Raw genomic sequence first — 27,479 nt, 5'->3', positions numbered from 1 at the left:
AGTGGCAAATGGATTCATATCTCCTTCAGAAGTGAGCAAACCTTTTTACCTTCATGCAGGATCTTATTTCTCCACGATTGAGCAGGTGCTGCAGGTTTGTTAAAATCCTGACAGATACATCACTGTCTCCAGTAAGCCTAAACAGACTGCATGGAGTAACTTTGACTTGTGCGGTCACACATCACAACACAGATAAAAACAGTAAGGTTTTCAGCAGATTGGATAATGCACTGATGTGAAGCTCGTTCGCTGCAACCTGTTGTCTACTTTTGTACTCTACCAACATTTGCCACTTTCCCTCTCTTTCCCACACATGTATACCTGCAGCAACAACAACAACAAAAATCATACTTAAATAATCACTCTTATTTCTTTCTCCATATCTCTTTCTACATATCTCCCTTCTCTCATATTTCCACTCATGTTTTGTTAGACTTTTTTGTGGCCTACTTACCCGCCTCCTGCTGCAGCACTTTGCCTTAATTCTACACTTTCTTCACTCTCATGTATATGATTGCCTTAAACTAAACTTCTCCATATCCACTTCCCTCTGCATCCAATTACATTTAGTCTGCTTCTGCACTTTGTCAGGTTTCCCGTTTTCCTCACGCCTCACACATTTCCTTCACTCTTTCTCCCCCCTTTCTCACTCTACTCATTCTATTCATCTCTTCTCCCTCTCTCCTCTATCTCTTTGTCTCTCCATTTCTACCATGTTCTCTCCTGCTTTCCTTTTCATCTTCCTTCTCTTTCCCTTTCTCTTTTCTCCCTTCCTCCTACTCTCTCCTATCTAGAAATGCACTCACATGCAGATATATCATCGGCGGTCATCCGAACCTTCGTATGCAATTTTCGAGTAAGAATAACATTTCGAGATAATTGTGTTTTAAGTTTATCCATTTTTTCGATCGTGATTGCTACAATTTTATGGCATTTGCAATTATTTGTGTAGTACATTAGAGTTTAATTCTTACTCTAACATATGATGTATTCATCAAATTGCATTGTTTGGAATTATGTGAGAAAAATTGCAAGAGATCTACTTGTATGATTTTTTTTTTTTTTTGGTTTGCAAAGACCGTTGTCATTTACCATGTACAAATACGACAGTTTTGTTGACCACACGCACTGCACTTGCCGTCAATAAACCTTATATCACCAAGATCACGCACAAAGTCAATGTGCCCGACTTTGTTGGGCGCGCGTACTGTGTTTGCGGTCATCCGAACCGTCGTATATAGGAGAGGACGGCGTATCGCTGTGTTTTAACATGCGTACCTATGGAAAAATGAACAAAATGAAATGACATGACTCTATAAACATGATAATTACACAAAAACTACATCAAGTTAGAAACTGAACATTTCACATTATGTACAATGAAATGTCCACAATCGAAATGACTGAAAATCTCAAAATCTAAAATCTAACCGAAAATCGGGATGGATATTCGATGGTGCGGATAACCGCAGATGATATTATATCTCTTTACTCTACATGACTCTCTCTTTTCTCTGTCTCTTCTCTCTTCTTTCTATTTCCATCTTTTTCTTTCTCACATCCATATCGAGAAATCACTCACATGCAGACACATGCATATCCATTACATCTCCACACTGCACATAACTGTCTCTGTCTACACCCATCAGCCAAACTCTCCATCTTCATCTACCGGTGTCTACAGCCTCCAACTCAGCGATCACTTTTCTTTATCATCTACCACGCACCTTACCTTCTCTCTCTAGCTATACACTTCCTCTGTCCAAAAGCCATTATCTGTTCCCATCTCTGGCTTCATCATGGCTGTAACTTGCTGCTTAATAAAATCACTCACACAAAAATAAAAATACTCACACATGTACACACACACACACACACACCTGACAGACAGACACACAAAAACACAAACAAAAATACATTTGCAGAGGCCTTCAACAAGGAGGTCATCACTGAGTAGTTTCTCTACTGTTGCAGATATGTGTTGCTTGTTTTAAAGGTACTGTTTACCATTTTAGCAGTGATTTAAAATAATGTTCAATATATCACTCCTGATACATGTGTGTAGGTCAGTTGTATCACAAAACATCCTGCCATGTAAAAATTTTGCAATAAAGCCTAAAATATATGGAGATATCACTATTTCTCTCACTAAACCATAACTGTAGACGGTTTAGTCTAGAAACATTCTTATTACAACCATTGTACACATTTTGCATATTCAACAAAACTTAACATTGATTGTACTGATTTAAATTTTTACATTGATTGTTTCTATCCCTAACTCACATTTTAGAACTATTTTGAAGCACTAAACCTGGGCTTTTGTTTCATCTGCAAAGAGTAAATAATGCCTTTAAACCTCAGACTTGAGGTCTCAGAGGCAAGATACATAATACCAAATTTAGCAGATCTCACACCAAAATGATCATGCAATCACAATATGCACACACCTTTACCTCTGTGAACATACAGATCCATTTGAAATACATTACCATATAAGCTGCCCCAACTGCAGAATCTATTTATTTACTCACTGTCCAGATTTTAGTATCTTTTCCAACAGTGCACATGTGTACATGCATATATCCACAAAAAGATCAATATTTGCATGGTATTGTCAAATGTATGTACAGACAAGAATACAAAACATTTGTGCATAGAATACTGTTAACCCACTGCGGATGAGTTCTGAGTATACTTGGGCAAGTGTCTATGGGAAATGTGTGTTGTAGGAAAATCAGCCCATCCTCAGTGGGTTAAACCTGAAATTTTCTTCTGCATGGAAACTTTTGCAAATTTTGCAAGGTACAAAGATTCATGAAAGTAAAAAATGCCTGCAAAAGTGTTAGTCTACACAATGCAATGAGTGCCAGTGGCAATTAGAAAATGTTTCATGTAACAAATGTTTCTGATTTACAGTAACAGTAGTGAGAACTATCACACTGTTGCTTTCGATATTCAAGGCAGGCTTCCTATGCCGTACATTATGCGGGAGAAATACACTAACTTCCTGAGAAGCACAAATTTAGACCTTCATCTTTCAGGCAAGCTATAGGGTAGGCCTATAATAGCATTCAACAGACCGTGCTCAATCACTTTTAGGACATTCTCTTCACGCAGCCCAGGGGTTACGTCTAATCCATTACAAGGTCCCTCTGGTTCAAGGGTCTAATCTGCTGAAAGCAGAGAGTTCTCAGTTTTAAGGCACACTCCTTTTATTATTTGTGGAAGGATTCAGAACTTTGGTCTTTTATAAGGTTTCTGTCTTGTTAAAGTTCTGCATCACGACTCCATACCTGGCTGTAGACATTTTGATTTTAACCATGACCCTTTCCCAATCATTGGATATGACAGATTATTTGAGCTTGAAGGAACTTACGATACTATCTTTTAAGCCCTTAAGTGGGAGGGAGTGGCTGCCTGTTTGTTGAATCGATTCTGCATCTGATGGTATCTGAATTATCATGCATGAACCAAACTTAAAGGTAGCAGTATTCACTTGCTAAGCATTGCAAGATGATCATCTCCAAGACTTCCGCAGAATTGCAAACGCTGGATTCTTGCAGCAAATGGGCAGACATTTGGCAGCATGAAAAAATTACTGTACGAGCTGAAATTTTCGCGGTGGTTTTATTTTTGCGAATTTCGCAAATCGCCTTTGAAACGCGAAAATAATAACACGCGAAAATAACAATGCGCAAATAAGTATGTTTAGTTAGACCTTCGCAACCGCGAAATTAACAACACGCCAAAATGCCCACCAAGTAGCAATTCGCGAAAATATCTGTACGCGAAAATTTCAGCTCGTACAGTATATGGATAAATGGAAACTCAAAGAACATTTCTGTGAACAGCTGCACTTTTCATGTATGTGACCTGTCTACCATGAAAGTCAAATAAAGTTGAATACTGATTTCCAGATCTGGGTATTTCATCAAGATTCTCCAGACTCTAAGCTTACAAGTGATCAATTACTTGGTATGTCCAATTTTGATTTTTCTTTCAAGAATACTTGGTAAGGTTAAAACAACTGAAGGTTTGAATTTTGCCCAGGGTTCAGCATTAAGGTAAAGGTATACTAGTCCAAAGTAACTCACATGTGTAAAGATAAAAAGTGTTGAGGTAAAGGTGTCCAGGGTCCAGCTAGTTACTGCCATGTATCAAGGTAAAAACCTCACATTACAGGTGCTATTAGATAAAGGTGTCTACTGTCCAGCGTAACTCACAGGTGTCCAGAGAAAGGAGAACCATGTAGAAACAGCATCATCACAAATCAAACTATGTATTGGAATGAAACATGTATGCCAATGTAGAGTGACAAACAATGCCTCATCTATACAGTATACTGCCACTCACCATAGTATCCCTTCGCCATGTCTTCCCGGATGCTCACTGCCGCGGCATGCGACAGGAACTGGTAGCTGGCCCTGAAGAGGCTGGGGGCCCAGGTCACCATGTTGCTGGACGAGGCATGGTGGTATTCCACCACCAGCTGATGAGTAGACGAAACGTACGGCTGGGGTCTGGACTGACCGCAGTGGACAGTTGTGCTGCCTCCGTCCACCACCTATGTACAACAAGATGAAAGTGTGCGATGGAATAATAGAGAAAACTCAATAAGATGTCTGCTGGAGTCAAGTTGAAATAAGGTGTGAGACAATGGGCAATTTGTCTACTGTAGATGTGAACACATTTAGTGGACTTAGAATACAAAAAATGGTAAAACTGTCATTTTGTGGGAACAGCTATATCTCAGGAAATGATATATAATAATAATAACGACTGCTTTTGTTTTAATGTACCAAAACTTCTATACAAACTTTATCTATATTATCATTTGAGTATCATTACATAATATTAATTATGTTCCAAACCAAAAGTGCTGGTTAATCACATTTTGACTGATTTAAGGAGAGGAAACAAGCATAAAAAAAAATCTACAAAACAACAAAATGAGAAGCATTTTCATATCTGAATATCTTGGACAAAATGTATAATTGGATGTTATAGTTGAACTACAAGATATGTGATGGTCAGATTTAACCTCCTTTTGTGTATGTGGGTCATTGGCTGGTCAGTTGCTGGTCATAAACATGGCATATAATATATCCTTCAAAGTCTCTTCAAATTTTTCTGTAAATACAAAAGCTACAAGAGATTTGCCTGTGCATCAAAATCAGCCAACAAGCTTTCTGATTTCTCCATCTTGATTTTTTCCGTCATCACTGTTACTTCATTGTTTTTGAAGACACAGAGATTTTTTGCCTCTTTTGAGTCAGATATTAAGCTCTAATGATTGCGTTCTGATGACCCACATTATATGCAAGAAAACCAGGATGTGGAGAAGACGCTGCGCATCAAGTCCGATCAGCAACATATAATTTGGATGCATGTCAGCGTCTCGGCTGAAATAGAGTGCAAATATGACTCACTGTGTACGTGGAGATTAACACTCCAGAAATGAAGGGAGAGAGAGAGAAAAAAAAAAAAGAGAAATGAGCAGAAAAAGAACTCACTGAGCTGTGGCTGAGTATTCCACTGCATTTCAATAAGCTCCCCTTAAAGCCCAAGAGCATATTTGTCACATAAATCAATTTCCTAATTTACTGGCACAATTATGTTTGAAAGTGGATCGTTTGATTTCACACACAGTGCTGTGGTTTGTGTGGAATAGAGTACGGAAACTAAGTACTAACATAAATGCAGCTATAAAGGGTTAGTACATTTCTTGTTATCATCACTGTTCAATGCACTGAAATTTCCATATCTATTTTATGGTTGGAGCATGTTCCTCACCCTAAACACCTTTTGCGTAAGTTTGACATAGTGTCTCCTACCCTTTTAAAGAAAAATGTGACTGACCAGCTTAAAAACAAAACACATAAAAAGTTGCAGATAAAGATTCTCTGTAAATGGACCTATGTCTTTTGGGTTGCACAACTCAAGTTTTTAAAGTTTGTCTTACATGTATCTCAGAAAGTTCTCTTTCTCTACCTACTATTCAAACTTTGGCAGCTTTTCTAAACAAAACCAAAATTGAGATATTAGCAGTTTTTCTAGATCACTTTATTTTTTCCAGACAGGCACTGCTTTCACTGTGAAATAGAACATGTTTTCATTGATACTTCTGCCTACCATACCTGAATGACCATGATCTTTAAATCCTCTTTTCTCCCTCATAACTCTTTCTCATTTCAATCTTCTTTTGAATGGATTAAAATGATCCAGTTATAGCAAGGAAGATATCTTTGTTACTGTGTAGAAAAGCAGAAATTTATTCTGGCCTACATGTACCTTTTGTGGGTTTTGTGAGCTTGGTGGTCACAGGTACATTTTTGTATAATTTTCTTTCGTAGTGGTCTCCAAATTATACTCAGTATTCCACAGGATCCTAAAATCAAAAGTGAACAATGTATGTATGCCTGATGGGTTGTGAATACTGAATATCACATTTGGGAATTACCCAAATTACCAGACACAAATGCCTGCCACCTATCTTCTCGCATGACAGAGAACGTGCAATCAATATCGCATTATTGCTAATGTCCTCTCTATAACGAGCGAAAGAGATTGCCTTCATGGTTTATGTTTCTGCATACAGTTTGCAATTGAAATTAAGTTCACTTGATGTTGATGACCGCGTAGATGAATGAGCTGAGAATTGTCAACTCGATGATGCTCTCTCACGAGGGCTATAAATATTGTCTTCCTCATATTTATGAACAGGTTTACAGTATGCTTTGACATGTAATGCCGGAGATTCATTGAGATGAATAAGCATGCTGCAATTCATTGGAATAGGTATAGTCATCACAATCACAAAACATGGTACAGAATTCAATCGAGCAATGGGGTGCATGAACCAGAAAGACTTATGTCTCATTTCTCTTTACGACAAAAGTGATGAGTTATCAAGGAAATTCCACTTCTTAAGGTCTGTTATTCTTTTCGTCAATTCTCACTAGGTTGTCAACACCCAAGGGCAGTGGCTTAAACCAAAATTTAACTGTGTCATTCACTTAAGACATAAAATGTTACTATATACATTTTTTTTTAATTACTCCATGGTAAAGGATCCAAAGCCTGCTTATGGTGCATCAATATTCCATCAATAATAATCATATCATGCCTACTTCATGCTTCTGGCATAAGGTTATTCTTGGTTTGTTTGTTTGGTTGTTTTTTTGCAAGTATTCTCTGTGGAAAATGCCATTATGAATTTAAACATAAATATGAGCATTGACATAAAGAAGTGATTACTGAAAAGACACAGGAAAATGGAATTTGAAGAAATGCATGAAATTCTCCTGAACTTTCTTCCTTTATTCTTAACCCGTTCAATACTGAATTCTGAAATCCCCATCTAGACTTAATACACAGACCACCAGGTTGTCGTAGAGAACAGGTTAATGTTGATTTTTGCATAATCTCTCATAGGCCCTACTACTAAAAGAAAATAGATGAATGGATCTTCAAAGTCATGAAATGCATGAAATTCTGATGGAAGAGAGAAATATACATGGAAATTTTAGTGCAAGCATGTTAAAATTTAAGCATCGGTGTATTCATGAACAATGTAAGTGTGTATAGAGTGTGTGCAAACTGCAGAGTACATTAATCCATTGAGGGGTGGCTGTTGAGGACAGAAGTTGTTGGCATGGAGACAAGAAAGCACATGAGGAGTGGAACATAACTCTCGCCGCATCCTGAAAGCCGTTGCAGACAGCTAGATAATATGCAATTATGGCAGCTCGCCGTCACATTTGCCATCTGGAGAATAAAGACGTCTGTTTAACCTCTTGCCTCCCAGGTGATGCATGTCCCATAAAACATAGCAAGCAACACGCACACTTCCTAAAAGCTATGGGTTAAGTGGCAGGGGAGATCTTCTGGAACATGATGGTAAAACTCATGTGCTTTCTTTCATAGCCATTAGCCAAATAGCAATGCTCATCTCCACGCACTAAAATCAATTCCTGCAATCAGTGTCGATCAGAAAATGTGGATCCCGAGAGAGCGTATTCATTACAATTAGTCCGTGGAAATCAATGGAAATGTGGCCAGGGGTGAAATCAATACCACTAAAAAAATCTTGCTGTTGGAGACGATGAGAGAATGTATATATTAGAATGTTGGGGGGAAAGGAGATAGGAGAGACCGGAGGGAGATGGACGCAAGGTGGCATTGATTGAGAGAATTTTGAGGGGAGCGTGCAAGGACAGCCAGCACACAACTCTGTTTGCACGCATTTGCACTCAGCAAACAGCATGGGACAGTGATCATACTCCCTTAACACACCATCCCACCCCCCCCCATCCTTCTGTCTCTGTCTCCCTCTCCCTTCACGATACATCATGTCCAGAGAAACAGACCGAAAAACGGGGAAAATGCAGGAGCGAGGCAGATATAATCAGCATAAGATGGACACTATTTGATCAAATTTGCCTCCTGGCCCTGCGAGGAACAGATCGTTCCATTTCGGACAGACACTGGAGACATCGATTTTTCCCCGGCCGAGAGTAAAGAGTCCTTGTAGCAGCCATTTTTGATGGCAAACAAACATACCAACAAGGACAGCATGCATCCTCCATAGAAGCTGTATCCCTACCTCCTCCCCCCCCCCCCTCTTCTCCATCCCCCCCCCCCCACATATACATACTTCTCGCAGACGAAATTAGACCTTTTCCATCCATCGTCAAACATGTTACGGATGGATTATGGGCATCTGACACCAGCAACTTGGCGCGGTTGAGTGTGTGCGTGGGCGCCATGCATGCTTCTAGTGTTCAATTTTCGTACTCGCTGCAAATGCATGTGTACTTCAATATCTCTTCTGTTGACGATGACACTTTTGTCCACGCACTAAAAGTTGTTTCTGTATACAATTTTGAAGACCACAAAGTCTTTGAATCAAAGAAAATCTTCCTATGTATGGATGGTTTGTGTGGGCACAACAATGAAGACAAATGTTCTAGGACATTAAAAAACTGAAATTCTCTCCAGTTGTTTTACTTTTTCTACAGAATGGATAAACATTCTCTTTATACCTTGACAAGAATAAGTACTCAAAAAATCACACTCCTGAATTTGTGTAGAGGAGCAAAATTTATGGAGAAGGATACATTGGAATGTAGGGGATCACTACCTACAATGTGTACACTACACATCTATGATAACTTGTGAAAATAACAACAAACATGGCAACAGGTGGGCATTACATTAAAGGGGAATTCAATCCTGATATGATATTACTTTATACAAAAACAGGAAAGTCAACGGAGTAGATCAGTAAAAATTTGGGGGAAAAATTGATAATAGTTCTTCAGATCTTTTTCTGGTATATAGTAAGAGTAACATTGTCTGTGCATGTCCTCCTCATCAGATAAGTTCTGTCTGTGCCAAAATATTTGAGAAATATGAAATTTGGTGAATTTTTTTTAAATATGAAACAAAAGGAGAATTGCGCAACACCTATGTCACACGGAGTTGCCAATTTGATTTAAAAAAATCTTTAACCTTTATCAGCAGGCCTATATAACATTTTTTGTGTGTCTGATTTTTCCTCCTATAATTTCACTGATCCACTTCTCTGGTTTTTCTGTTTTAATACAAAGCAACATAAAACAAGCATGAACTTTCCCTTTAATTGACTGTTTCTACAGGAGGGACTACATTCTTGTTGGTTTACATATGAGCTGCTCAGATGCTCAGCATGTCTGCTATGAAATAGTGAGTACATTGAGATCTATGTACGTAATGAAGTCACTCACAGTACGTGTAGTTGTCAATCACCGCATTTTTTAATAAGACATACCAAATAAAGGTAATTTTTGATGGGCAAGGTCATGAAACATTAGGTAGAAAATAATATAGCAATCCCAGGACACACTGACACAATTTTCAAATTTCAACTACCTGTTGCATGAGATATTTTATTCCTATGCATGCTATGTGTAAAAAGAAATAATGTTATAATAGCATTGATGATAGAAGTACTAACAATAATATAATAACTTTCAATATATCCTTCATTAAAGAAATCTTGCTCAGTGGTTGGTGCACACAGTATCATGTTACCAAATATAACATTGCTACATTGAAGACAAAATACTAACTGAGAAAATATAAAGTGCAAAGCACTTGATTTACATTGCTACTTGATTTGTATGAAAATGAACACTGAATTACACGGAGAAAGACAAAAATGTCAAACAAAAAAAAATGTACAAATTCAGGATCACATTTAACACAAACTTTGACTGATCTGTTGTTGTCATTTTACCTTCTTTCATCAGAACCCCCCTCCCTAAGAGTTGGCCATTCTTTGACATCGATTTGGTTCAGCACCAGTGACTGATTACAGTGTGTGTGTGTGTGTGTGTGTGTGTGTGTGTGTGTGTGTGTGTGTACATATGTTATAGGGTTTTGCAGGCAGGAACAATTGGTTATCAACTAATTGACAGCAGAATAATAATAAAAAAATCATGCTACAACTATTACTTCCTTGACTAGTTTGCTGCACCAAATAGAGGAAATCACAACAACTGCAATATCTTCAAAATATGAGCACGTTGTGCAGTAATCTTGTCACGGTACAGCACCAATCATTCATGTAAAGGTGATCAATATAGGGAAATTGGCAATTTGGGGTTTCACGTCCCTCACAGCTAACATTATATCAAGGCAAAACATTTATGGACAGTATATTTCTCTTGGTTTCAAACTGAGGGACAGCACACACTCTCCATATCTCAAACACATCATTCTCCCTTCTCTCACTCTCTCTCTCTCTCTCTCTCTCTCTCTCTCTCTCTCTATCTTTCGCAGCTGAAGGATATGGGTCCTTACAAGCCTTGGTGAAGAGATAAGAAAACAAGATGAGCACTGGTGAGGCTTTTTCTGTAATCCTGTAGCAATTATAACAACTCGGGTCATTCCTGGCTGGCAACTAAAAGAGAAACAGACAGAGCGACTAAGGGTGAGAGAGAGAGAGAAAGATACACACACATGCACGCACAGAGGGGAAAGAAGCTGGGAGAAAGAGAGAGGAAATATATATAAAGGTATGTCCAACCAATATCCTCATGAAAAAAACAAAACTGGTAGCTTATAATGAGGAATTTCTTTTGAATTGCCGCCGCTGAGGACGACAATCTAATAATTCAGGGTGGTCGTGCAAAATGCCGGCTTGAGCTCACATATTGGCACACCGTGGGTGAATTCGGAGCAATGAAGGGGCAAAAAATATGATGAAAATCTCTGGTAACTAAATGGCAATTGGCCTCGTCCTGATGCGTGATGGGATTCACACGACCAGGTCAGGAAAGCAATATCTCTTTTTAACAGCCTGAGGAAATCCGCAGACTTTGATTGCTTTGTGGTATCAAATTGAGATGTACTAATAATCTTTTCTTCTTGCTTTTCATTTTGGGCAGAGGGTTGTGTCTTGACTTCCTTCAGTACGGCAGCCTTTTAACCTGTTCCATACTGAATTCTGAAATCCCCATAGACTTAATACACAGGCCGCCAGGTTCCCGTATGGAACGGGTTAACTTAATACACGCAGCTTAATTAGTAGGCCTATGTGTTTCCTTCATAGAGTAACTATAAGGAAGGTCAATATTTTGCACATTTATAAGTACTGCAAAGACTCCATAATTATCATAAGCACATATCCAGACCAGGACATTACTGACCTCACTGTTACACAACATTTGGTCTATTTGAGATTCTTATCATATTTCTTTTTGATGCAATGAATGAAGACTTTAACCTCCCTCCACCCCCAACCTCCCCCCCCCCCCAAAAAAAAAAAAATGAAACTAAATACTTTGCGTAATAGAATCCCTTGAGTGATTATTTCCTATTAGTCTAGATATTTGAAAACTGAGCTTGATTTTTTTTTCTTCCAAATTTCCGCTGAAAGGCTTGAATTAAAGAACAAGTTCACCTTCATATACATGTGGATTGAGTGAATGCGGCAATATTAGTAGAATACATCAGTGAATGTTTGGGGAAAATCTGACAATCCGTTCAAAAGTTATGAAATTTTAAAGTATCTGCATTGTCACTGCTGGATGAGAAGACTACTACAGTGAATGATGTCACATGCGTACAACGATAATAAGGAAAATAAAAAGAAGATTTCACAAAACTTCACTTTTTGAAAAAATTGCAGATTTCCTCGACTTGTCACTGACGTATGTTAAGGATAATATTATTCCCCATATCTTCTGAAAGAGGGAAGATAAGTGACCTTTTCTTGAGCGAGAAAAGTGAAAATATGTTGAAATGAAACTTCATGCTACTGACAATTGAACAAAGATAAGACTGGCAATTTTGTGTTCAGATCAAACATGCACAAAAAAAAACACACCTATGGATTAGAAAAAGAGGGGAAAAAGTGCTGACATGGAAGACACATGAAGATCATTTCAAGGGAAAAATGAAACTGCTATAAAATTGTGAATATACCAAAAATCTAAATAGCCTTCCAGTTTACAAAGAATTCAGAAACTTGAAGAGACACAGAGCACTCAAAATACAGGTTTGACTAGCACTAACTTTCATCAACCCCTTCCCCCTTGATGAGCTCTACTCTTTATGCAAGCCGAAGCTGAGACGCACAGCGCAAAGCTTGGTGCAGCACCACAGTATAAAGTGCATGTGGGGCAAACAGGCCTTTGTAAAATTCACACATGTTTGAGAGTAAACCCTGGCCCCTCACTTGACAAGATGGGGTCTACCTTGGATGGGTACCCGTAGTAATGGGAAGCGAGGTCCATTTACTGTGGCGATGGCGAGGTTCTATGCTCCCTGCTGAGAGACCCGACTTTTATTCTTCTCACAGGCAAATCGCCCCATTTCTCTGGGAGAGCAACTAATGGAGCAGGAAAAATGGGGTACATTCATCAAGGTCTGAGCACTGGGCACCCTACAGTTGCACACGTGGGTCTGTTGGGGGATATCTTATGGGGACTGCACAATGTGTTGCCATGGCTACCCCTAGCAACACATTACAAGCTGGGGATGGGGTTTAATGAGGTGGCTCAGAAGCGTACATGAACCAAACAAAATACTTGATCTGTAACTCAAGCAAAATCTGAACAGAATTTGGGCAATTTGTAAGTATATACAAATATAGCCAGAGTTGTAAAAAGCAAACAAATGTAAATGTGATTTTGTTAGGGGGGGGGGGGGGGAGGGGTTTGTTCATTCCTTGAATTATAAGAAACTTTTACCTCTGCAGTTGGAAAAATAATTGACCAGGGAATGGAGCACATTTGAATTCTACAATGAACTTTTGCATTAAATCTCACTGATACTCGGCACTTATATAAAGCTTTCTTGGGTATTTTCAGTGTCCTCAAATGATGGATGATATAATAGCGATTAAATATACTAGAAACTTAACAAATAAATCTCTTTTTCAGGTGGTAATCAGTCAAATAGTGTAGAAACACCCTGCTTAATTTTTCGCTCAAACCCTGAGAACAGTAAAAAGGTATACTGGTTTATAAAGGTATAAAGGTTTATGATGGGGGAGGGGTAAGTACTTTTTTGTTGTGACTAGATATATATACGCATATACGTGGGAAGAAGTGTGTTTGTGTTGTAACATGATTTGCTTGAAACGACATTGCATGGTAATCAATGATGATCAAAAATCCAAAACACAAATCACTTCTCACATTGAGTTGGCACATAGCAGGGTAATTTTACATGATGTTGCAGCCTTTTCTCACTGCCCATAAAATATTCTTTGCAAGAGCTGTAGCTGTTTGTTGCTTTTCGATGCTCTCAGAGCCTATATGACGCACAAGTTTAAGATTTCAGTTTCCCCACCTCAATATTGAATATGTCAGGAAAGGAGGAGGAGGAGGAGGAGGAGAGAAAGAAGAAGAAGTAGAATCTTGTTTAGATTCCTTTTTTTTTTTTTTGTGGCTCTGCCCACCAACATGATTTCATGTAACAAAATTGATGATATTTTATTTTTTGTGTATCAATATGATTTTTTAAACATTTAATCAGGTTTTGTTACTGTTGTGTTTGTTTTGTCAATATGCTCCTTGTCATGTTGTGAATGCTATCTTTTGTTTTGTATTATATTTTGTTGTTTAATACTGTATACGCTATAATTTTCACGTGCATAAATTTTCGCGAATTGCCGATGTCACACATTTTCGCGAGTGGTTAAATTCGCGATTGGGGGACCGGAGAAAATATGAAGTGGCAAAGAAAGTGTGAATTTTCACCTTACTAGCAACGAATGCTACCACAGCGACTGGGCTGTGTATACTAGAGATTCTAGTAAATTAGTTAGACGTGGACATGCTATATGTACGTAAACAAGCTTAGCCAGTATGGTCTGTTCGGTAAGCCGTAAAATGATCGTATCGTCAAGGCAAGGGATTCATTTTGGAAGGTAATATTTTCGCGTGTTGTTAATTTCGCGAATAGCTCCCGACTCGCGAAATTCGCGAAAATAAAACCCACGCGAAATATATAGCGTATACAGTACCATGTAAATTGATACGCAGTGTATAGGCCGTACGGACTCAATGAAAAACAGCCCTAAGGCTGATAGTGTTTTATTAACCATATTGAAATAAAACAAACAAACAAACACACAAAAAACAAGAAGAAGAAAAAGAAGAAAAAGGAGAAGACTGAGAAGAAGAAAAAGAAGAAGAAGAAGAAGAAGAAGAAGAAGAAGAAGAAAGAAGAAGACGAGTAGGAGGAGGTAGAAGAAGAAGAAATAGAAGAAACCTAAATTAACAGAAACTTGCCCTATACCTGGAAGAAATTTAAAGGTGAATCTGTGAACTTTGGCAATTGTGGATAGTCACCACCAGCAAAGCACATTATTCTTGCTCATCAGGTTTTCAATAGACCTAGTGGCCTTTCTCTGCCAAGTACTAAGATGGCTTGGATCTGTGATAGAAGATGCGGCGCAAACCGCGGGAGGTTTCGCTGGTGGTGCAAGGAAGATTTGGTGAGCTCCCCAGTGTGAAATGTCTCGGGAGCATCGGATGAATATTTTATACGCAGACTTGTGAACTGAAGTAACATTCTAAGCTGCCTATTCACACATTCCCTGTTCACGAAAGCAAACCAATACTGCTCACTGCCTTTCTTTTCTGCTCTGACAGACAGTCAAATTAAATTTTAAAAAGAGACCCATGATTACCAATTTGCATCAAAGGTTCATGTATAATTCCAAATGTGTTCTCTTTGAAAGGAGTAATTAAAGATGATGTAACAGATAATAAATAAATGAACTACCCCAAAACATGTCATTCAAAATTACTTTTAAGAGTGAACTAACCATTCTTGAAGGATGGTATCTGATAACAGCAGTAACCCAAGGAATTTAAAAACTAACTGTCCTTGAACAGAGAACAAAAAAAGGAAGACATTTGGAAGTAACTCCGAAGGGTGTGAATGCAAGGAGGATATGGTTTCTTCAAAGATACATTAACGATTCACCAGACAGTGAACATTATCCATGTATCCTTGTGCCTTCTCCCCAGAGGTGCCTTGGCAGGACAGTGTCATTGTTTTTGTTTTGTTTTGTTTTGTTTTGTTTTGTTTTGTTTTGTTTTTGCTTTTTTTAGTGTGGTATGTTGCTGTCACTTGGCCAGGAAGTATTGCCCACAATTACATGGAGTAATGTATTTAAATTCATAGGTATTTTTCCAACACAACAGCCGTATGATGGCTAGAAATTTCACCCATTTCTTCCTATCACCCATTTCTTCCTATTTTACCCCCAAGGGTAAATTGTTTTTTTTTTTTTTTTTCGTGGTTTTGTTTTGATGGTGTTGTTGTTGCATGCATCCACGGTAACTGGGTTAAACAGAGCTGACATCCTGACAGCCAGGCTTTCGGATTGTCCCACTGTTTATAGCTCTTGTCACTAAGGTTGTCAAAACAATTGAAACAACAACAGAAAGCTGATCGTACTGGGTTACGAGAACAGCTAGGGCTGCCAACAATGACAAGTCCAGAGGAAGGAAAGTTCGACAGAGCTGTTGGGGAGATGCCATTGTGTCACATGTGTGTCAACAAGTGATATCAGTTTCCAAATCAAGGAGGTTATAATATATTTTTCTCCTTTTATTATTTCATGCCCTGCTGACCCACATGCAATGTGATAACCAGCTTACCACAGTAGCTGAATTTTAAACGAAGAATATAGGAATGAATTCTTAGAGGTGCCAAGTCATTTCAGTAATAACACAAGGACTTCAATGACTGTTGCTTGCTCTCAAAAGAACCACAGGCAACTCCTGTTATAGCACGGTCCTTGGGACCAGCAGTTTTCTTTCACTGTATAAAAATGTTTTTAATAGCTCAATAAAAAAAAGTTCATGAAAATATGCAAATAACAATTTGGGGACCTGAGTTTTTACTTTGCTGTAATCAAAATTTTGTTAAACATGTTCATTCCAACAAAAGTATACTGTAGGCCCTACTTACACTCACTGCATTTGTGCAAGTGGGGAAACTCAACACACACACACACACACTTACTTTAACAAAGTCTCCATAAGGGGAGCCGCAGTCCACAAAATTGTCGAGAGGCGTAAGAAAGAAGTCGCTGAAGTCAAGCTTGATGCGACCACGTGGACTGTGGTGGCTCAGATGGAAGGTGTGCGTGGCCGCGGCCTGCGACAGATGCATGCTGGGAAATCCCGGTGACCCGATGGTCCCATTGCGAATGTCCGTGGCACTGTGGCTGCCATTGATCCAAACCAGGTAGTGTTCACCTTGTTCTGCCTCTGCAAAGGAGAAGGAAGGAGAAAGGAACTCTTCTTTTTTTTTTTTTTGCATAAAAGAAAGAGATGTATTTAACAATCTGTTTAAGGCAAAGGACCCTCTCTGCAGTACACTGAAGTGAGAAAACAATTTGAAAGAATGTGGTACAGCCCAAGAATGTCAGGAATGCACATGCAACAACTAGTTTTGAATGTGGCAAATGTTTGTGTGAGCCACGGAGGTGTTATATGATGGAGTGTCGACTCTACGTAATCCATGCAAACACATGTTTGAGTTCAAAAGCATTACACTAGGGTATCTAAAATTCTTTATGCTTTGAAAGCATGCTTGGCTAGGCTCTCATTCCAAGAAAAAATATGGAGCTGAAGAAAAAGTTTTGCATTTCATTGAATTACAAGCTGTATTTCAACATGAAATTTTGATTGGATACATGTGTAGAACAGTTTAGGAAAAAAATCAAAGTTAGAAACTTTTATTTCTTTTCGGTTGAGAATGATAAGGGTACAAGTTGTCACTAAACCCATAGGCCCGAATTCACGAAGGAAGTACAAATGAAACCATGGTTTAAACCATGGACAAAAACTGTGGAGTGCCAAGTGTCGCACGGCATATTTCGTTACGAAATTGGTCATTTCGTAGACAAAATGACCGTTTCGTTAACAAAATTATCATTTCGTGGACGAAGTGTTCATTTAGTTACCAAACGTCATTTCGTTACAAAATAAACATTTCATTGACGAAATGAGAGATTTCGTAACGAAATATTCCATGCGACACTTGGCGCTCCATAGATTTTGTCCATGGTTTAAACCATGGTTTCATTTGTACCACGTTCGTGAATTCGGGCCAGTGTGTTTGAGACAACTTAATGTCCTTCTCATTCTCAACAGACATTCTGTTCTTGTAATGCACAAATCCAAAATGAAATAGAAATTATGTCCTCTTGAGAACTTTATATATTTCCATAATTTCAAATGTAATTTTCCCATCTGTTAACCTGTCATATTTGATTTTCAAATACAGCACTCTGCTAAAGAATGTCCCAGCATATTTGTCTACTTTTTGTTGTTGAGAGTTGAATTTTTACACTGCATTCTGATTCACTGCTCCAATAATTCAACACACTCATTGTTGTGAGGGCACTGAAAGAGAGTGCAAACGGCAGCAGGGGGAGGTCTTCCTGCTGTAAAAGTGCTAGTCCTGATTATTGCAATGCTCTATTTTTGTCAAAGCATCTGGGTACCACCTGTCGTTTAGCGCATAACTTCTTGGCGGTAAAGAGCTTGACTTCAAAGGAGAGGGGTAGTTCTCTCTCCATCTATAATACCTTCCTGGTGTGAGCATAAAATTTTATGTATCGGGACTCATGATACAGATCTAAGAGTGGTTTATAAGCTTACAATTCTGAACCGCAGCAGAACAAGACAAAGTCTTATTTCTATTAAGATGCAGCAAAAATAGAGATTTTCCCCACTGAGAAAACAAAATGTGAATTGTGTATGTATTTCACAATGGCATGTTGTTCACTGTAGGAATATCAAATTACTCAAGTAAATTTGTGAAAATTTAACCTGTTGCAAATGAATATATTCAATATGTCAAATACAGTATTTATCTTTGTTTTTGAACATGTAAGGTGCATCAAATGTATTTCCCAATCAAGAAAAGTGCTGACTTGCTGTCCATGCAAACAGATTTAGTCTAGTGATATTTGTTCTATTTAATCAAGGGGAATGAATGACTGCACTTGTGTGGATTTACAGGAATAAGCAATAGTTTCACTGAATTTCTCATTTATGTAACAATGTACTCCATATATTTATTCTACAAGTTTGAAATGACCTGATCTGTCAATGCACATTTGGGCAATTGTGTCATTATCATTTGTATGGTGATGCATAACATACTCAAGTACTTTTGAATTTCACATCTACTGTAGATCACTATGGAACATCCTTTGACAATCCCCTTTTGATAGCTTTCTGCAGCCAAATATGGTGAGTGCATTCAATACAAGAAAAGTGTTGATTCTGCAGTTCAAAATTCAAGGAAATTACAATTGTATGTCTAGTTCATAGCCAAAATCTAAATATTACCAGGCAAGTATGGCTTGAAATTAGTTGTAGCCCAGTATGTGCTTTCAAATAATGGCAGTATACCCCATTCACACAACAGTCTGAATCTGCAGTCTGTGAATAGAATACTACATACGCTATATATTTTGTGAGTCTAAATTTTTGCGAATCAGGACTTCCCGACAATTTCGCGAGTGGTTAAATTCGCGATCGTGGAGTCCTGTACTGAATGGAGAAATGTATACGCGTACGTCACATTCACATCGGCATTAGAGTCAATATTTTCGCGTGTTTTTAATTTCGCAAATAGCAGCTGACTTGCAAAATTCGCGAAAATAAAAACCTCGCGAAATATTCGGCATATGCAGTACATGGCATACAGTATGTGGAAATGGTGGAAACAAGTCTACAGCTTTTCTTTTTATGCATGTGACGTATAAAATATTGTCTCATGTGTCTGTTTGTTTTCTTGTTTTATGTTTCATTGGGACAAAGGGAAGGAGAAAAACAAAGTTAAATTATTTGGGAGAAACAAAATTTGATAAGTGATGACCTTAGATCAATTGCCCCATCTTGGACTTGCTGTAACAGAAATGATAATTCTACTCATGTGAAATTAGAGGACATTAAAAACTTTGCCAGCTGTCATTAAAGACACTATCAAGCATTTCTGATATAGTTTCCATGAGGTATTAAGCAATATGAGTTAAACATCTGCATCCATATATTTTTATCTTAGATTTCTTAAAGACTTCAATACTAAGTACTGGATACAACATTTTTATCTAGAATCTCGTGAAAAAGCAGCACTCATTGAATTTTTAACATCATGTCATTGTATGGAGTCCTAGAGAGGACCTTTTTTTGATTGTTTCTAGTTTTCAATCAAAGGCTTACAGTTTCATCCTATGCCTATTCAGATTACACAAATTTATATGTGTATATCTGATACAACAGCATTTATATAAAGACATGGAATGGAATGCTCCAGATTAAGCATCTTTGAGTACAAGTTACATGTTACATGCAATGATATGTGGAAGAGGGGCTCAAACCAGTTAGGTACCTTTAAAGTCCAGAAACATGTGCTATTTCAAAAATGCCTCATGATGCCTTAGCCAGATGCCAGCATTCACAACCCTGCAGGGTGTTCCTATTCTTATAACAAATGAGATCTTCACTGCATCCAAGCACCTAGGTATTGCAATTCCATGCAACATGGATGGCATGAATTTGATATGTGCACAGAAAAGGGAAGGAGGGAGGGGGAAGCAGCTTTTGTTTTTGTTTTTTCTCATGCACGAGGAAGCCATTCCGTACCTCCCTCGGGGTAAATCCATTAAGACAACAATATCAATGCCAAAGTATGTTCAGTTGGCTCCGGAAGGAGCATACTTCATATGCGTCTCCCAGCTAAGGGACGGTTCACTTACTGCACTGCAGAGAAGTTTTATGCCTGGTGGGATGAACAGTGATATATGGGTTAGTCAAATACCATCAGCAATCGCATAAACATGATCACATGATAATGGAGCATTTGATATTTCTGTCCATGGGCAGATAACTTGGTTATGTTCCCCCCCCCCAAAAAAAAAAAAAAAATATATATATATATTGGGGGAGGACTTTTTGGGGATAACTAATAGCAAATGGCACTGCAATGATGAATGACAAGTCGCTGAGCAGAATTAAAGATTCAACTGTCAAATTCCATGTAAAATTGAGTGATGTACATTTGCAATGCATTTATGGAAATGCAATTTTGGGGAGCAATGTGAGATAAGATTGGGTATGCACTGCGTGCCCAGAGAACAAATGGCATGCTGTATGTCCTTTGGGCTTGGTGATGAGGCCACAATAGTAATTTAAAGATTCTATGACATTGATTTAAAGTTTACGTGTGGCATTCACCACAACAAGGCGGTTTCTGACTGCAAGAATATTTTTCCAGAATGATAACAAATGTACTCCAACTACTTAAACATGGTTCACAAATACTGGAGAGTGTATAACTTTGAAAACAGCACATTACCATTAAAACTGGCTTTTTTCAGCATTCTTTGTGTGGATATTACAGATGGCACTAAGTTGCTTCTTAGAATCAAAACAGTAAAAGTGAACTGAATCTCAAATAGCAAGTTTCTATTAAGAATTTGTTGAATATAATCAAAGGTAATTACATCTCAATCTCATGTTACATCAAAGCCATAAAAGTGAAGAATGGCCATTACCTGAGTTTATATTGACCTACTCAAAATGTTTGTACAGAATGCGTTGATATGAAAATGGCAATTGCAATTTTTCATTTGTCTTTTACCTCCGCCTAGGGGGGAGGTTATGTTTTCATTACCGTTGGTTTGTTAGTTAGTTTGTTTGTCTGTGTGCAAAATAACTAAAAAAAGTAGTCAACGGATTTAAATGAAACTTGCAGGAAAGGTTAGAATGATACAAGTAACAGAATTAAATTTTGGTAGTGATTTGAAAATTTTTTTTGGAATTTATGGAGGATTTTTGATATTTTGGCACGTAGGGTGAATGAACTTGGGAGTTCAGGCTGCGCATATTTGAGGTTTGCATGCGCGCACTAAAGTGCATGCTCTAGTTTCTGCCAAGGTGAGGCGCGCCGCGCAGCTGGAAGTTTATGACGTGACAAAAGGTTTCTATATTGGGAAATTGGGCGACTTTCAGCACACAATCGATGGGTGCAAATCACTGATATCTATGGAAAAACAAGATCAGTGGTGGAAATGAGCTGCATGCTTGGCAGAGGTCTGCACTCTCAGAGTGCTTCTCTAGTTTAATAATCAAAATGGTATGTTGATACTACACAGTAAAATTTACTATGTTTACTTTATATATTTTCACAAATTTTGCAAAACAAGCAAGAATATCAACTAAGACCAAACATGAATGTGACGTGAATGCATACGTCTCTCCAAATTAACCACTCGTAAAGTTGTTTGGAAGTCTTGATTCAAGAAAAATTCAAGACTCGCTATCTATGGCACACATACAGTATAATAGTGCAGGTTTCTTTGAGTATACATGTCCATTCACCCTTATGATCTCTTTGTGCATCCGTGGAGCAAAACTGCCTACAGTGGACTCACACGTATACGTACACATAACTGCAAAAAACAAACTTTATGCCTATGAAAAAGGAAATCCTGAAGTATTTCACAGTGATTCAGAAACTAACTTGAATAGTTAGAATAATAACAAGTAATTTGGTAAGCCTGTTGGTTGTCAGCATATTTTGCACATGTTCAATTGAGTTGTGCACGGTGCCTAGGGCAGATCGCAAAGGCAGATTCATGCCTGTCAGCTTGCACGTTTCTCAATTTTTAAGCTTTGCAATGGAATTTATGAACATATTGTGTAGTTACCCACACAGCTGAATACCTGGAAGTCTTAAATCTCTGTCAAATTGACAGGCCTTACCCGATAACTGGGTTGTAATCATATTAAGGGCTCCAAACAGGGCTATACTTGGTCGATGACCCATGTGATCTTTCTGCATTCAAAATTGGCTCCATTGCTGCACATATGAATATAAATTGCTCCCGTGGTAGCGGCGGTTGCCATGATCTCATCTGATTTATGTGCACATTTGTACGCATGATTGATTTTTGCCCGACTTCTATTTACTGATAAATTGGAAATTCTACAAGGCTGCACAACGGTCTCCGTATTTTTTGCTTTATTTTTCCCATCGTAAACTGCAGGTTTGGGAAGTTATAGTACTGCTTTGGAGCATTACCTGTAATCAGTCCATACATTTTGTTACATTATGTATATTCCAGTGTCCTTCTCCAGGTCATTAAATGTTTTATGTTAGAATGTATGAAAGATTTTTTTTTTTTTTTTTTTTGCTCAGTAGACACACAATCTGTCTTCATCTGACAGAGTAAATACATGTATCAAAAGGTATCAAAAGGTACTGAATATCACTTATTGATTCTCTTGCAACTTCAGTACTAGGTTCATATAGTATACATTTATAGAATACTGAAACAGAGATAAAATAAAACAGAATTATGCATAAGAACATAGTGACGGTATCACATTTTCCTCAGTATCTCTGTCATCCCAACACAAGCAGACTGGTTGTTGATACTGCAATATGCAGCTTGCAAGTTTTAAACCAATAATGCAGTTCAGATGAAGTGTTTGCCTCTAGCAAACATATACTGAGTTCTCTCACTGCCCCAAGGCATCCCCAATGACTCACAGCGCTCAACATATTTGTAATTCATTTCATACTCAACTGTGAAAGTCAGACCCCCATTCACACTTAAAAACTACAGTTATCCCACGTATCATGCAGATTTTTTTTTTTTTACACTATGTAACCATAGGCTTCATTCTTCAATACATACATTACACTCTTTCATCTAAATGAGACAACCTAATCTTGTTAATGAACCTCCTGGGTGTGCAAGGTAGACTCTGAAGCATATCTGTAAAAGATCCTGCTCAGGAGTACAGTTTCTGAGAAGCTAAAATAATGTCCCGAGCATACACTGAGCTGGCTAACATGCTTTACACCATGACTATTCTTACAACAATGTCATCTCATAATCAGAAAGCTCATCTGAGGCTTGCCTGACAGAGCAACAGAGATATCTAAGTGTGTATATTTGATGGGGCCAGTCTAATTATTTACAAGTAGTCAGCAGGGCAAAACATCCAAAAATATTGGGGATTATGGTGAACTGCATGGTCTCCAGGCTAGAAAAGTAATCAAGTTGAATACACACATTTATAAAGGGACTGTACAGTTCTGGTTGAAGTGAGGATTTAGCTTTTAACGTTTTGTGAGATATTGAGAAACCATTCTATGAGATGTCAAAGAGCATGCAATTCTAAGGGGTATCAAAAGTTTTTTTGATGAAAATCGGTTTTGAAATGGCTGAGATATCCAGAAACAACTTGAAACAAGGAGAACCTAATAAAAGGCATGGCCTGTTGCCTTTTATTATTATCACTTTTTTGGATATCTCAGTCATTTGAAAACCAACTTTCATCAAATAAACGTTGAATCCTTCTTAAAATTACGTGCTCTTTCACATTTCATAAGAGGTTTCTTATTATCTCACTTAGGAATGTTATAAACCTGAATCCCCACCTCAACCAGTACTGTGCAGTCCCTTTAACAGTGTTACAAATGTACGTGCACATTTGTGTTACCAGTATCGATTCCACTACATTCATTTATTAAGGGTCACTATGATAAGACCACAACCATCCTTACTTTTTCAATGTGAATGAGAGCTCAGGCACACAAGCTCGACATAATCACTCCTCACTTAAACAAGAAGCTCAGACTAACATGAAGGAGTACCTCTTCCTCTCAATATTTGGACCAAAATAATGTTTGCACACACAGTTAGCTAGAGGTGCATTGGGTGAATGATTTGTTTCCATCCTTTTTCCCTACCATAGTTTTAAGTCAGAAATTCTGCACACTCGGTAAACACATGTACCTCTCAAACACAAAAAATAAACATAAATGTTTACATTAAATTGGGGACATAAACAGTAAAAAAAAAAAAAAAAAAAAAAAAAAATCATTATCCTTGGTCTGGTGCTTTTTTAACTTCATTTAAATAAGCTACCTGGACAGATGTTACACGTCAAAATAATGAGCATACAGTAGTCGATAAACTGGCTTTCATCTTTTGAAAAAGACTTTTTCAGTTTAAAAAGGCATATTGCCCCATGAGATTCGACCACGTGACACTATAACTATATCCATTCATCTCCTAAAGATCAAAACATAGTATGTTTACTCTGTTTCACTGTCCATATTCAAATTGATCTGGGTTTTAATTATAATGTAACTGGAATTGATTAATCTCTTCAGACAATCTTTATGATATATTGGGACACAACGCCTCTGGTCTTTTTACCCATAGTATATTAAGTCTGAGACACATTTCTGTTGTGTGTTATCATTTCTTTTATTCTAACTGTTAATACTATTCATCAAATACTTCCAAAAGAATGGGGGGAAAAGAGAGAAAAACTTTCTTTTATTTGAGTTCTTCACTGTACATTATTTCCTTATCTTTTTATCTGATCAGTTCTAGAAATCCCCAAGTTCTTTAAAAATGTAAAATATATCTGTCTGATGGTTGGCATATTTAACTGTTCTTAGGGAAGGTCTTTGGAAATCAAGCAGAACAATATCATATAGATAAAAAAAATGCGGTATCTGAAAAATATGAACAACCTTAGGAAATAATTTAATGTCTGGTTGTATTTTGTGGGAACAGGTTACATGCATGCTTATACTTGTACAGGGGTACACAATGACACATGAATGTTATTACACATAGGAATCTCATATTATACTGGACTTGATCAATTATACATCAGTTATGCATCTAAGGTCTTATATTGTAATATTGACATAGTTTGTAGCTTATCTGCTATTATATACATGATGTACATATAAAGAGAATTTAAAGAGATTTTTTCTGCCTATGCTGATACTTACGGTAGAGTTCACCTTTTCTTGCCCCTGACAGCCCTGTTTTCTATGTCAAAATCTATCTTTTTTATTTGTGTTTTGTCTCTGTGTTATAATTTTTCTTATCTTTTTTAAATATACTGAATCAAATTTGTTTTGTTTACCCAGCGCATGCACACGTCTGAAATGCCAAGTGAATAATAATAATAACAATAATAATAATATTTTTCCCAGGTGTGTGTATGTGTGTATGTGTGTATGCATGTATGTGTGTGTGTGTGTGTGTGTGTTCAAAGAATGAGGGGTGGGGGAAGTGAGTGTGTGTTTGCATTGATCTCAATGCTCTGGACCGATGTCGTCAGAGCGGGAAGACCAACGCGTGATCCAAACAATCTCTCAATCCCCTCCTTGCTCATCCATCAACACATTTTTAAGCGAAAACACAAGTGACAATCCCCTCAAACAACGGGTCTTCCTCCCCCACCCCCAAACCTGCCCCTCGTTGTACCATCCCATTATCAAAAGCGCATCACGAGAAGACTCTAACTCTCCTTCTTCCTCCCCATCTCTCTGCTCTACTTCCTCAAGATTGCTGCTGCAGGAGAAGAAAAAAAGAAAGAAAGGCCCGTGTAACACGCATTTTGCCCTTTTCTAGCTCGTTCCCCCTTATCCTCGACCCTCGATCCATGGTCGAGCTCCATTACGTATGAAGAGCAACGACTGCGTCTGCATCCGCACGAGAGAGAGGTGGGTTTAATGCGCCTAATCATACACCCGGCAAGGGAGGGGAATGAAAATTAGAGAAGTGTGCCACTAGATTAATGAACACGTGGATGAGTGAGAGGAAGAGTTGTAGCGCCAGAAAGCAGCAGTGGAGAATTTATTAAATCTATGGAGTACTACAGGATAAAAACATCACTGTTATCTCGTTGCCTGCCTGCAAAATTCTGTCAGGAAAATTTACTCGCACGAATCTTGTACAATCATGGCAACTGTGCAGTCTGAATAAATGACAACTGGAATTCATTCCCGATGAATTCAACTTCACATCTGTTTTTCTTTCCAAGTTAATCTCAAGAGAACATTACTTCTGCTCCACTTAATCTCATTTCAGACACTTGATTAATCGATACTTCGATTCTGAAACAAGATGCTAATCCTGAGTGACGGAAAGTTTCCATCAATTCATCATCAAAATTCATCAATCTATGTGACTTTGGATTCAAATCGGCTCTATTTGTCTATGGGTGTAGATTATCAGGGTGCAGCTTCAGTAGCAGTGTCTCATTTGATGCAATGTATTCATGATGAAAACCAGATTGAAATACTACTAGTACAACAACAGTGGTGGAGACCACTGAAAAAGTTTGAAGCGAACAAATTTCAGATCATTACCTAGCAGTAGGCATACTGTTTCTGCATGCCAACATTTATCCACCACCATCATCATTTTTCTGACTTTACGCAGGTGGTGGGGTTGGGAACAAGAAAAAAAAAATGGCTCATAATCTCATTCTTCCATTGCAAGTGGGTGAAAGGATTTGTGCAAGAGAGGAAGGGTATGTAGATTGTTATTCTAAAGCGTTCTCGAGAAGGAAATTTTCTTCATTAAATCAGCATTTTATTTTAGATGCCATGAAATTTATCAAAAAATTATAAAAGAACGAAACCAAATGCCAGAGGGGCTTGAACACTTGAATCTTCACATTTTCAACTTTCCTCTGAAGAGAGCCCTCACTTGCTCAGCCATTGATTGAAAACTGATCATTCTGCAATATGATGGAAATCAATGAAACATATCCCCTTACCTGGCAGCTTGGGTTGTTGGCTGGCAAAGACCAGTAGAGTTAGACTCCACGACAGGAGTTCCATCAGCAACAGCATCTGATGAATAGGTCTCAGCATTTTGTACCTCTTTTTTGTGTGCGTTGTCAGTAGATCTGATGAAACCCCTCCTTCAAAAATCTTCTCCGAACTTCATGCTTTGTTCCTTGTGTAAGCAAATCCAGTAGATGCAATCAGACACTGGGGGGAAAAAAACATAAATGCTAGAGTTAAATACTATGCAATGAAACCGAAATAAAAATCATATACAATATTTGAATTCTCCTTGTAAACTGAACAGGTATGACTTCACACAAAACAGC

General features: G+C 38.0%; 1 protein-coding gene across 1 annotated transcript in view; it reads right to left on the bottom strand.

The window, feature by feature from the left end:
• LOC140243967 (uncharacterized) overlaps positions 1–27,237 on the bottom strand; it is a 35,628-nt gene extending 8,391 nt beyond the window's left edge. The window contains exons 1-3 of the mRNA XM_072323632.1: positions 27,141–27,237; positions 16,537–16,784; positions 4,357–4,567 (exon numbers count right to left, since the gene is read on the bottom strand). Coding sequence (XP_072179733.1) covers positions 4,357–4,567; positions 16,537–16,784; positions 27,141–27,237 — 556 coding nt within the window. The remainder of the gene's footprint in view (positions 1–4,356; positions 4,568–16,536; positions 16,785–27,140) is intronic.
• Between the last annotated feature and the right edge of the window lie 242 nt (positions 27,238–27,479).

This window comes from Diadema setosum, chromosome 2, assembly GCF_964275005.1.
Source record: "Diadema setosum chromosome 2, eeDiaSeto1, whole genome shotgun sequence".
In the NCBI taxonomy this organism is placed as follows: Eukaryota; Metazoa; Echinodermata; class Echinoidea; order Diadematoida; family Diadematidae; genus Diadema; species Diadema setosum.
This window is presented reverse-complemented; position numbering and strand designations above follow the sequence as displayed.